Source organism: Hylobates moloch, unplaced genomic scaffold, assembly GCF_009828535.3.
Source record: "Hylobates moloch isolate HMO894 unplaced genomic scaffold, HMol_V3 SCAFFOLD_6, whole genome shotgun sequence".
NCBI classification, from domain to species: domain Eukaryota; kingdom Metazoa; phylum Chordata; class Mammalia; order Primates; family Hylobatidae; genus Hylobates; species Hylobates moloch.
In genome coordinates this window covers 64,399,703-64,413,197 of record NW_026652281.1, presented here as the reverse complement: position 1 = coordinate 64,413,197, position 13,495 = coordinate 64,399,703, and the positions used below count along the sequence as shown (strand labels likewise).

Genomic DNA, 13,495 nt, shown 5'->3' with positions numbered 1-13,495 from the left:
AGTGCATATCAAGTACCTAGAAAAGGACTTCATCTATTATAGATGCTAAATAAATGACACATATAATGGAAGGCAAAAGATATTTCCATTTGTATATTATTTCTCAGAGTAGGATATATATATATATACATGTATATATAAAGGTAACCAGCAGAGAAATGTCAAACCCATAAAGTCCTTTTCAATGTACATTACACACACACAAAAATCTGTAGCAAGATATACTTTTGAAGGTGTATCTTTTTATATCAATATGCATAAATGTCATAAATGTTTCTACTAAAAAGAAAACATTTCGTATTAAATCATAAAGCACAATTCAACTGTATGGTGTAAATAAGAATCACATCTAAAACAAACTAGCTCTGAAAGGTTGTATATAAAATGATTAGCATAGGTATGTCAGATAAATACAAAAAATAAATATTGCAACTGTCTCAACTTTTTTAACCAAGTAGATGAATTTGGGTGAAAAGCAATTACAATAAATGAGGCAAAGGTACTTTATAGTAGTAAAGATAAGACAAGACAGGCTGAAAATTCGATTGAAGTATCATCACAATTATATAAATTTATATGTGCACATAAGAGGTAGAAGAAAACAATGATTAGAGTGATGAGATTATTTTTTCTCTAGTTCTACTTCCATTAATTTTATTGAATTAATAATATGATGAAATTCCTAAATTGAGGGTTGATGATATATTTAGAAATCTAGAATAACTAGACCAAAATTTGTCAATGATATCTCATTGCCAAATAGTAGACATTTGTTGAATGAAGACTTTGAGAAACATATATTTTCTGCTCACAGTTTAACAGTCTTTCTCTTTACCACCAAAGTAATTTCAGCTATATGAAGCAACAGAAATTGTTGAGTCTATTCCAATTAGATTGTGATACAATACCGTTGTTGATGTTACTTTTTGACTAGCAAGTAGTTACCTTCTCCCTCCATTTTTACAGCAATATGAGAATTGGAGACCCAACCAGCCAGATAGCTTCTTTTCTGCTGGGGAAGACTGTGTTGTAATCATTTGGCATGAGAACGGCCAGTGGAATGATGTTCCCTGCAATTACCATCTCACCTATACGTGCAAGAAAGGAACAGGTAGTGATTACCCCATTAATAATGTGTACTTAATCTTCGTTTCAATTATAAAGATAATTCAGGAATTTGTGTCTCAAATTCATTGTTTGAGACACAAACTGGATATGTCCATGTGTGTCATCTCTCGTTGCTCTGGAATATTTCACTCTTCCAAAACAATTGAAAAGTTTGTTTTCAACAGTGTTCTCACCTTAGATTTCAAGTCCTTAAGATAACAATGTGGCATTAATGTAGGAATGCTGCCTGGTAATATCTTTAAGAAGAACAACTGCCAGTCCAAAGGCCAATAGACCTTTTTATTTTTATTTATTATTATTATTATTATTGTTTTTTGAGACGGAGTCCTGCTCTGTCACCAGGCTGGAGTACAGTGGTGTGATCTTGGCTCACTGCAACCTCTGACCCCGGGTTCAAGCAATTCGCCTGCCTTAGCCTCCCAAGTAACTGGGACTACAGGCACGCACCACCACACCCAGCTAATTTTTGTATTTTTAGTAGAGATGGGGTTTCACCGTGTTAGCCAGGATGGTCTCAATCTCTTGACCTTGTAATCTGTCAGCCTCGGCCTCCCAAAGTGCTGGGATTACAGGCGTGAGCCACCGCTCCTGACTGACTCCTTTTTTTATTTTGATGAGAACATTACAAAATAAAATAGTTGTCAACAGTTAAAAATTAGGCTATATTTTTTAAATCGAGATTTTTAGCTTTTTTAAGAAATAAGAAGACCTGGTACCATGTGGCCCATATTCAGATTTGTCAGTGGTTTGAAGTACTAGAGCTGAGAACCACTGCCCTCCCTTGGTTGGGGCTGCAATCTCCATTTATTGCAGTCCTCATTGAGTCCTTCCTTTGTTTTATGTGAGTCTGTGCCCCAATCCTGAAAGACACAGTCCTAAATGCCATAATCCTAAATGTTGAAATCCTAAAGGATTAAAATCCCGAAAGTAGAATTCTGGAAAAAAACAAATTTTAAAGACATTTATTTACATTTTAAAATGATGATTTATTAGAGAAACATATAAAAACATGACAGCGTGCTTCATAAGCCACTTTAGACAATAAAATAAATAGACAATAAAAACATACATATATTTTCAAGCATAAGCACTCAGGTATACTAATGGCAGTTGGGGAAAAACCAAAATATATGAACGCACATCACTCTGGTTGTAATTGTGTGCACAAGCTTTATAACGGTGGTCATCTGAAATACCATGATGAACAACATAAATCTTTTCACAAGATTGATGAAAAACTGAGATGGGTTGCCACCGCATATTCAGTCACTCAAAGAGCCGAGATCTTGAGAAATCTTATCTTTCATAAATGGAGATGTATAAAAGAACATCTCTTCGTTTATTGAGGAAGTTTCAATATTTTTATATTGAGAACCAAGGAAGCCGAAGCCAGTAGTGTTAACTCTCAGTCTGAGACCGAAAGCCTGAAGACCTGGAGGGCCTCTGGTGTGTAAGTCCTGGAATCCAAAGGCTAGTGAGCCTGGAGTTCGATGTCCGTGGTGGCAGAAGTCTGTCCCAGCTCTCAGAGAAAGACCAGCTTGCCTTCTGTATCTGTTCTCTCTGGGCCCCTGGCTGATTGGATGGTGCCCATCAACAATGAGGGCAGATCTTCCCCACCTCATCCACTCACGCTGACACATTAATCTTCTCTGGAAACACTCTGAGACATGCCCCAAATAATGCTCTATTAGGTTTCTAGGTATTCCTTAATCCAGTCATGTTGACACCTAAAATTAAGTCTACAAGTCTACCCCTTGCAACTTGGCACCCATATACATCTTGTTAAACCGTATTTAAATCTCCAAATAAAGACAATAACAAGGTAATATAATAATTTCTCCTGACATAACTATCCTGCATACAACCAAAAATGCACTAATCCCTTCCCTAGAATTTGGCTTTCAGGATTTCAACATTTGGGATTTTAATATTTCAGAATTATGATTTTGGGGACTTTAGATGTTAGGGATTTTAACCTCTAGGGATTTTGGTCTTTAGGAATTTCAAAATTTGGGATTATGACTTTGGAGATTGTGTCTTTTGGGATTATAATTGGCACTGGTTTTTGCCAACTGCCTGGTCTCTGTAGGCATTTGAGTTTTTTAATCATTCCCTTAGAAGTTTATTTTATGCTTATAAACTATGGATCACAAATGCCATCCTTATATCTATTGTTGAATATTTACAAGATATAATAAAATAAGAACATGTGTAATATAAATTTTATGAGAATTGTTTAGTTGACATTAAACAGAAAATATTTTAAAAGCTAATTTTTTAAAAGGTGTGTTTATCATTGGCCAATTTCTAAAGCACGCTGTACAGACTTTTTCCCTAAACAAATAGAAATTCTGTAAAATATTTTAACCTATTTGCAATTAATAATGGTGTTATCATATGAATATTTAATCCCTAGACCCAGACTTTTGCCCATCTCAAATAAGAGTACAAAGTACAAATGTAAAATATAAACCTATTTGATTTATTTGTCTTTGAATACAAAAATAATAAAACTAAAAACCACACTCTATAAATATTTTAGGAAAGATTTGAACCCCAATAATGAGAAATTCTATTAGAAGAAAGAGAACACTAACATACATCAAGCCCCAGTCGCATATGAAAGTCAGCTGTTAGCAATGAGTACGTTAGTCTGCTATTTTCTCACCCAAGGTAGAATGTATTCTCAATACCTTTTCTACATGAGAAACGTTCCTGACCATGTCCCTTACTTCAGCACCTCTGCGATGAGATTTGTAAAAATAGCGAATCAAGTATTTTCTATTTTTCTTTTTCCAGTGTAGAAATCTTTACTAAATTATTCGTCTCTATCCAAATGTCATGTTTGCCCTCTTATGTCTCCAGTGGTCCCTGGAGTCATACTTTTCATTTTATGATTTAAACATTCTTACGTTTCCTGTTTTATTTTTTCCTGTAGCAGGGTTTCTCAACAGCAGAGCTATTGACATTTTTGGTCAGATAATTCTTTATTTTGAGAGGCTATCCTGTGCATTAAAGCATGTTTAGCATAATCCCTGCCCTTTGTATACTACATGTCAGTAGCACCTTTACATCCCCTCTGCATTGTAAAAAGCAAACATGTCTCTAGACATTGCCATATGTCTCCAGAAGAGGCAAACTGTCCCACGTTGAGAACCACTGCCCTATACCAAAAAAGATTCACAAAAACACCATGATTGTTTACATTTCCCAATGGATAACAAGTTTTATAAAATACTGGTTCTACCTCATTAAAGAAGAAGAAGAAGGAAAAAAAACCTATTTTTGCATTTTATCTCCCCTACTCGCTGACTTTTATATTTGTGCAGTCAATTCTTTACTAATCATAACTCTGGGGAAGTTTTTAAATGTTTATAGGCTTTTAAAAAAGATATCCTTTTCTCTTTTTAGATATTTTAAACCTACAGACCTAAGTAGTTCTCCTTTTAATTAACTATTAAATACTTGTAAAGAATTATAATATATACAAAAGGCATACTTTTTAAAAGAACACCTCAATGCATACTACCCATATATCTGTGGAGTATCCTGTGAGTTCCTCTCAATCCTATTTACTTCTCAACTCCCACCAGAGATAATGACTTAATTCCCTTGCTTTTCCCTTTTCTATTATGATATACACTTGTTTCACTAAACAATAAATTATTTAGTTTTGTACATTTTTGAGCTTTAAATAAGTGAAATCATACTGTATATATTCTGTGCTTTGCTCTTTTTTTTGTTCGGCATTATGTTTGTGAGATTTATTCATGTTGATGCATGTAGTGGCATGTTCTTTGTTTTTGTTTCTGTATTGCATTTCTTGCATAACTATACAACATTTTACTTATCAATTCTCCTGTCAGTGGACACTTGAGTCATATTCAGTGTTTTTGCTTTTATAAACAATGTTTCTATGAGCATTCTTGAACTTGTTCTTGGTCAACTTTTGTGAGTTTCTGTAGGATATATTTCCAGGAGTGAAGTTGCTGAGTCATAGGATATATGTACCATAAAATCTACTTTTAAAAGCCAAATTTTTTTCCAAAGTGGTGGTACCAATTTTCACTCCCACCAACAATCTGTGATAGATCCTGTTGCTCTACATCTTCTCCAACATTTGGCACTATTGGACTTTGAAATTTTTGCCAGTCTGGTGGGTATAAAATGTAATCTCTTGTGACTTAATTCACATTTTTTGATACGTCTCTCTGAATATCTTTTCATATATTTATCAGTCACTTGAAGCTCTGCTTTTGTAAAGTTTCTGTTCATATCTTTTGGTTATTTTTGAAAATTGTTTGCTTATAATCTTATACATACTAATTTGTAGGAGTTCTTTTTATATTCTGGTTACTAATCCCTTGACAATTTTATATGTTGCAAATGTCTTCTCCCAGTTTGTTGCTTGACTTCACCCTTACCTTATGATATTTTCTGATGAACAGAATTCTTAATTTGATTTATTTTTTTTCCTTTATGATCTAATCTTTTTTGTGTTTTAAGAAATCTTTACCTACTGATAACCTACAGGTCACATTGGCAGGCTTCCAAATTAATCTGCCTGGGGGAGGTCTTATGATTCCTGGCTTACATCCTGTCCCTGAGTAAACAATTTTATCGTGAGTTCCTCCAATCTTATCATGAATTCCTTAAACTGTTGACATACTGATTAATATGTAGCCTACTGACACTGGAAAAACACTGATTTGTTTCTGAATCATGAAGTTTTACTGAGTGTTTTGCACATAGAGCATTTTAGCTTGTATTTTGTAATCCGTAGCCAATGATTATAAGCTCTGTATTGTACCCTCCAATGAAAATCACAACTCGGGTCTGAGGAGTTGCCCTCCCTTCTGAACTTCCCCATAAAAGCCTTGCAACCTGTAGCAGATTCTGGAATATGCCCAAATTTGTGGTGTGTCTTCCCAGGTGGATCCTGGCATTTGGCTTCCAATAAGCCTTTATCAAATTATTTCTGCCTCAACAGCCTTAATTTTGGTTGACACTATCCTGAAGTCATAAAGATATTCTATAGTTTCTAAATGTTTTATAGTTTTGCCTTTTGTATTTATATATTTCAACTATCTAGAATTGATTTTTAATGTATTCTCTGAAGTACAGAACCAAGTTTATTTTTTTCTGTATGAATACACAAGTGTTCAAATGAAAAGACTACACTTTCCCTCTGCTCTGCCATGTTGCCTCTTTCAAATATCAAGCATGTGTATAAATCTATTTCTGGTCTATTTTCCTGTGCTTGCCAATACCACACTCACTGAATATTATAGCTTTTTAATAAGTCTTCATATTTAGTTTTAGAAGAAATCTATACAATTATTTCCTCAAAATTATAAAAATGACTTCAAATTTGTTAGCACAGCACCAAATCAAGTATATTGAATTATTGAATTGATCATTTTTAACCTTCTCTATCACTTTGGTCTTACTCCATCTGATACTTGCTATTATCTGGACCCTAGTATAGGCTTTCCATACTACAATAAAAGAAGTGTGCACCATGGAATACGATGCAGCCATAAAAAGGAATGAGATCCTGTCCCTTGCAGGAACATAGATGGAGCTGGAGGTCATCATCCTTAGCAAACTAACACAGGAACAGAAAATCAAATACTGCATGTTTTCACTTATAAGTGAGAGCTAAACAATGAGAACATAAGGACACAAAGAGGGGAACAACAGACACTGGGGCCTACTTGAGGGTGGAGGATGGGAGGAGGGAGAAGATTAGAAAAACAACTGTTGGGTATTAGGCTTAGTACCTGGGTGACAAAATAATCTGTAAAACAAACCCGTGACATGAGTTTAGCTATATAACAAGCCTGCACATTTGTCCCTGAACTTAAAAGTTAAAAAAAAAAAGTGTGCAGGTATCCAGATTGAGGTCAAGCAGAAGTAAATTAGAAGAACCAAACATTTAAATTAAACCAAAATTTGTCATTGCAAAAGAATATGGTTGTAAACAGTCTTCTGAATATGTAAATAAATTTAATAATTATAAACTTTTAATATTAGAATGTTGACATTCAAATATTTGGTACCAAGGTTTCTGGTAATTATTTTCCCACTGAATATTTGCAATAATTCATGAGAGAATGTGGCATGCTTTTGTGGGCCTGTGGTGTAAGAATTCTTAAACAATAGACATTTCCACTTAGGGAAAATTATATTTAAGTTACATTTGTATTAAACATATATAGGAAAATACAATAATTTAATCAAAGTTGATTTTTTTAAAGCATATCGTTTAAAATAAGTGTGCTAATGTTGAATAAAACTATGTTAACACAAATTCAATTAAATCAATTTTCCAAGCTTTTGAATTTTTTTAAAATTCAAAATTACAAAATTTTTCATTGTAAATTTAAAATGATGGTTAAGAATTCCAAGCGTTACCCTCATTTGCCTGTCTCAAGAGTTTAAATTTATATTCGTTAAGGTATTTATGACACTCAGGCATGAATATTATGGTCTCTTTTTCTTGTCTCAATACAGAAGACAAAAAAGAGCAAATAAACATAAATGGAACCAAAATATATTTGTATTTAGGAGTCTTTGTCCATATTTCAAAACTATGATGTTATTGTAGATTGTAAGTTTTTTTGTTTGTTTGTTTGTTTTGTTTTGTTTTGTTTTGTTTTTGAGACAGAGTCTTGCTCTGTTTCCAGGCTGGAGTGCAGTGGTGCAATCTCGGCTCACTGCAACCTCCGCCTCCCAGGTTCAAGTTATTCTCCTGCCTCAGCCTCCCGAGTAGCTGGGACTACAGGTGCCCACCACCATGCCCAGCTAATTTTTTGTATTTTTAGTAGAAACAGGGTTTCACCATGTTGGCCGGGATGGTCTTAATCTCTTGATCTCGTGACCCACCCCCGTTGGCCTCCCAAAGTGCTGGGATTACAGGCGTGAGCCACCGTGCCCGGCCTGTAGATTGTAAGTTTTTATAAGGAGGTAATAGTAATAGTTAAATTCATTATTGTCCCAAGTGAAGGTAATTAACAAATAAAAACTTAGGGACGGTGATGAAGACAGTATGCTTTTTAATTTGGAAATTTTGTCAGAATAGTGGCCCTTCCAGAGGGGTAGATGAATGTATGACCATTTAGTCCTATGGTTGTTTTAATAAAACAAATTTCAAGATGGCATAATCTGGGATTCAGAGTAGGCCCAGAGCCTCAACATTACATTTTTTTTGAAAAATTTCATATTCTTAATTCTAAAAGATTGCCTTTGATGAAGTTGCTTACTTTAGAACCGTAAAGAGAGAGAGAAAAATAAGAGACTCATATTAGTTGAAATACTCAGATTATTTGGAAATAACCCAATTTGCTTTCCTTTAGTTGCTTGCGGCCAGCCCCCTGTTGTAGAAAATGCCAAGACCTTTGGAAAGATGAAACCTCGTTATGAAATCAACTCCCTGATTAGATACCACTGCAAAGATGGTTTCATTCAACGTCATCTTCCAACTATCCGGTGCCTAGGAAATGGAAGATGGGCTATACCTAAAATTACCTGCATGAACCGTAAGTGGTCCTTTAGAAAGAATGGACTACCGTGCTATAACAACTACTAGACACCTTCATTTTACCGCTGTGGTATCGGCAGTTTAGGGTATGGAGCAAGTAATATTGTTGTGTTTTCTTTTTTTCTTTCTTTCCTTCCATGTAGCATCTGCATACCAAAGGACTTATTCTATGAAATACTTTAAAAATTCCTCATCAGCAAAGGACAATTCAATAAATACATCCAAACATGATCATCGTTGGAGCCGGAGGTGGCAGGAGTCGAGGCGCTGATCCCTAAAATGGCGAACATGTGTTTTCATCATTTCAGCCAAAGTCCTAACTTCCTGTGCCTTTCCTATCACCTCGAGAAGTAATTATCAGTTGGTTTGGATTTTTGGACCACTGTTCAGTCATTTTGGGTTGCCGTGCTCCCAAAACATTTTAAATGAAAGTATTGGCATTCAAAAAGACAGCAGACAAAATGAAAGAAAATGAGAGCAGAAAGTAAGCATTTCCAGCCTGTCTAATTTCTTTAGTTTTCTATTTGCCTCCAGTGCAGTCCATTTCCTAATGTATACCAGCCTACTGTACTATTTAAAATGCTCAATTTCAGCACCGATGGCCATGTAAATAAGATGATTTAATGTTGATTTTAATCCTGTATATAAAATAAAAAGTCACAATAAGTTTGGGCATATTTAATGATGATTATGGAGCCTTAGAGGTCTTTAATCATTGGTTCAGCTGCTTTTATGTAGTTTAGGCTGGAAATGGTTTCACTTGCTCTTTGACTGTCAGCAAGACTGAAGATGGCTTTTCCTGGACAGCTAGAAAACACAAAATCTTGTAGGCCATTGCACCCATCTCAGCCACAGGTGCAGTTTGCTTCTACATGATGCTAAAGGCTGCGAATGGGATCCTGATGGAACTAGGGATGCCAATGTGGAACTCTTCTTTGCTGCATTCCTTTTTCTTCACTTACAAGAAAGGCCTGAATGGAGGACTTTTCTGTAACCAGGAGCATTTTTTAGGGGTCAAAGTGCTAATAATTAACTCAACCAGGTTTACTTTTTAATGGCTTTCATAACACTAACTCATAAGGTTACCGATCAACCCATTTCATACGGATATAGACCTAGGGCTCTGGAGGGCGGGGGATTGTTAAAACACATGCAAAAAGAAAAAAAAAAAAAGAAAAAAAGAAATTTTGTATATATAACCATTTTAATCTTTTATAAAGTTTTGAATGTTCATGTATGAATGCTGCAGCTGTGAAGCATACATAAATAAATGAAGTAAGCCATACTGATTTAATTTATTGGATGTTATTTTCCCTAAGACCTGAAAATGAACATAGTATGCTAGTTATTTTTCAGTGTTAGCCTTTTACTTTCCTCACACAATTTGGAATCATATAATATAGGTACTTTGTCCCTGATTAAATAATGTGACGGATAGAATGCATCAAGTGTTTATGATGAAAAGAGTGGAAAAGTATATAGCTTTTAGCAAATGGTGTTTGCCCATTCTAAAAAATGAGCGAATATATAGAAATAGTGTGGGCGTTTCTTTCTGTTAGGTGGAGTGTATGTGTTGACATTTCTCCCCATCTCTTCCCACTCTGTTTTCTCCCCATTATTTGAGTAAAGTGACTGCTGAAGATGACTTTGAATCCTTATCCACTTAATTTAATGTTTAAAGAAAAACCTGTAATGGAAAGTAAGACTCTTTCCCTAATTTCAGTGTAGAGCAACTTGAAGAAGAGTAGACAAAAAATAAAATGCACATAGAAAAAGAGAAAAAGGGCACAAAGGGATTGGCCCAATATTGATTCTTTTTTATAAAACCTCCTTTGGCTTAGAAGGAATGACTCTAGCTACAATAATACACAGTATGTTTAAGCAGGTTCCCTTCGTTGTTGCATTAAATGTAATCCACCTTTAGGTATTTTAGAGCACAGAACAACACTGTGTTGATCTAGTAGGTTTCTATTTTTCCTTTCTCTTTACAATGCACATAATACTTTCCTGTATTTATATCATAACGTGTATAGTGTAAAATGTGAATGACTTTTTTTGTGAATGAAAATCTAAAATCTTTGTAACTTTTTATATCTGCTTTTGTTTCACCAAAGAAACCTAAAATCCTTCTTTTACTACACTGTGACTGGTCTGGTTATTTACAACTTTAAATCCTAATGTGCACCCACATTTTTACATTCTGGTTCCATCATGGAGTGCAAGCGTCTAACCTGGATGAAATGATTTTGTGGCAAGCAAAGAAATGATTATATATACCTATAAAGGTTGTGATAATAATTCTGATAATGTTTTCATCTGAATACTACATATTAATTTCAAATACGGAAAATATGCAATGGGAAAAGTGATAGCTCACATCACAGAAATCTTCCTATGAACCAAGGCAAGTATTTTACATGTAACATATCATAACAAGCTTATGAAACAGGGGTCATCATTACTGACTGATGAGGGATCGGGCATAGAGGGCTCGTTATTTGTCCAAAGTCATGCAGTTAGTGTGTAGCAGAAGCAGGTAATCCCTACAGCCCACACAGCATTTCCAAGAAAAATGTAAAATATTATATCCCTGATTGTTATGCATTTAAGAGGTTAATTTACTGGTGAGGAAATCATATGTAAATAATTATCAGAAGCTGTCAAAAATATAAAGTTATCACCCATTCAGATATCCATCCATTCCTTCAGTTTTCATTCATTCATTATTTAAGGATTTAATGTGTGCCAGTCACCGTAATAGGCTCTGAAGATTCACCAGTGAATGCGGTAGACAGGTTTCTGCCCACATAAGGTTTTTATACTGGCTGCATCCCATGGAAATTATCATAGAACCCATTGTATTCAATATCTTTATTGATAATCTGGAAGAACCAATACATTTTATGCTCCAAAGTTATAGCAAAGATATAAAGGTCAAAGGTGAGCTGAAAATTATTTTAAGGTTCTTTCTAGAAATGTCAAAAATATACAGGGAGATTGGCATGAATAAGTGTGGAAGAGAAGAGATTATTTTCCTTTCTGAGCTTGTCCTTTTAGTGTGCACTCTGTCATATTTTTACATAGAATTTAAATATGATCCAAGGGAATATATAAGAATTTATATTAATTGTGCATATGTAGCCTTCTTAGATTATTGGTGGATCTAGGTACAAATAACAGAATCTGTAGGATATACAGAATACTGGGACAGAGTGAGACATTAAAAAAGACTTACAGTAGTCAAAGTCAGCAAGAAGTGGTTCTTTGTCCATTTTTAAAGGTTAAGTGGCATATCAGAGGGAAGAATGTGCCCCTGCATTGGGGGCTATTTAAGAAGAGGTGGTCTTCCAGGGTAGCTGTATTACTAAAGAGGTAAGAGAGGTTGTATAGAGAGAGGTGCATCATTTTAATGTGATAGTAAGTAGACCTTTGCTGATCTTAAGTAAATTTTCAATGAAGTACCAAGAGTAGGAACTGAATTAGCCACAAGCTATTTGCCCGGAAATCATATATCACGTACAATAAACTCATAGAGTTTGCAAATAAACAGAAAAAAATAAAGTAGTTGTAAAAAAGTTCAGGGTTAATTTTGTGCATGACTTGTGCATGACTATTTCCCATGAAAAAGATCTATGAGAGAAAATATATTCTAGATAAGGGAAAAAGATGTTATTATCAAGTGGCTAAAGACTCAGTGATGAATACAACATTTGTAAAGTGTTTCCTTTTATGTTTCTTAATATTAGAAATGCAGTGAAATTGTTTCTGAAAAAAAAAAAAAAAAAGGTTGGCAGTGATATGTTAGCACTGATATTGGTGCATCTTTCTTTTTGCTGTATTGCAACTTGCATTTGCTCTAAACAAATCAGAATTCATCCAAATGATTCTTTTCTGAAACAAGTCTAAACAGAACATTTGTAAAGGTCCTTGAGTGAGTCATTCAAGATTGTATAATCTTTTCCCATTATTACTCATTTCTGTATGTTTAGATCCCAGCTGGACAAGAAAGAGCAAATGCCAAAATAGAACAAGAATGGTTTTGTTGAGGTGTTTACAGAATAAGCAAAGCCTGGGTTTTAATTGGAATTTAATTCAGAGTTCTGTCTGAGTCCATCAAATGATCCCTGTTGAAGATTAAAAGTTTACTGCCTTAGGCAGTAAGTCTTAAATTATTTTTGATAGTATTTATTTTAAAATTTTAAAAACTATGTACCTCTCACATTTTAAGTTGTCAACAAAATTTTTTTCATCATAAAGTTAAACAACTATAGAGGATGTGATTTTTGACCTATTTTAAATATTACCATTCTAAAATAAGCATATAACATCACTTTCAGGATATATTCGGTGGAATCTAAATATCATAGTGGTTTGACCTACATCATTCTTTTAAAAATAGTCTTTATTAACAGTCAAAAATTTTATATTTTTATTTTCTTTGGACTAATTTTTAAATTTAAGTTCCTCTATGGAATGTTATCAAAAATTATATAGTTATATGCTTAGAAGTCTTCTATTGATTAAGCCATCAAACTGAAGTACATCAAAATTTGTACTTTAAAGTTTAAATTTTTTTTCCTTGTGAACATAATCCTATAAACTAAAATTTTCCTGTACCAAGTAATTTTTGTAGTTTACTAATATACAATTGATCAAAACAATATAAAGCTATTGTAACATTTGAAAGATTATACAAATTGTAAAATTTTGTTGGAAATATGTCTCAATGAGATGATTAGGGCTGTTTTTCCCAATTCACATTTCCGTAGGGAAATATTCCTTAAAACTAGAATGTGGCATGGCTTAGCACATTTCACTCTCATT

At 34.1% G+C, this 13,495-nt stretch overlaps 1 protein-coding gene across 3 annotated transcripts in view; it reads left to right on the top strand.

Moving 5' to 3' along the window:
• The window catches only part of VCAN (versican), a 109,975-nt gene extending 99,085 nt beyond the window's left edge, over nucleotides 1–10,890 (top strand). For all 3 annotated transcript variants that reach the window (XM_032156909.2, XM_032156910.2, XM_032156911.2), the window contains 3 exons: nucleotides 967–1,111; nucleotides 8,487–8,669; nucleotides 8,815–10,890. In XM_032156909.2, coding sequence (XP_032012800.1) covers nucleotides 967–1,111; nucleotides 8,487–8,669; nucleotides 8,815–8,942 — 456 coding nt within the window. In that variant the 3' untranslated portion in view covers nucleotides 8,943–10,890. The remainder of the gene's footprint in view (nucleotides 1–966; nucleotides 1,112–8,486; nucleotides 8,670–8,814) is intronic.
• Nucleotides 10,891–13,495: the final 2,605 nt, after the last annotated feature.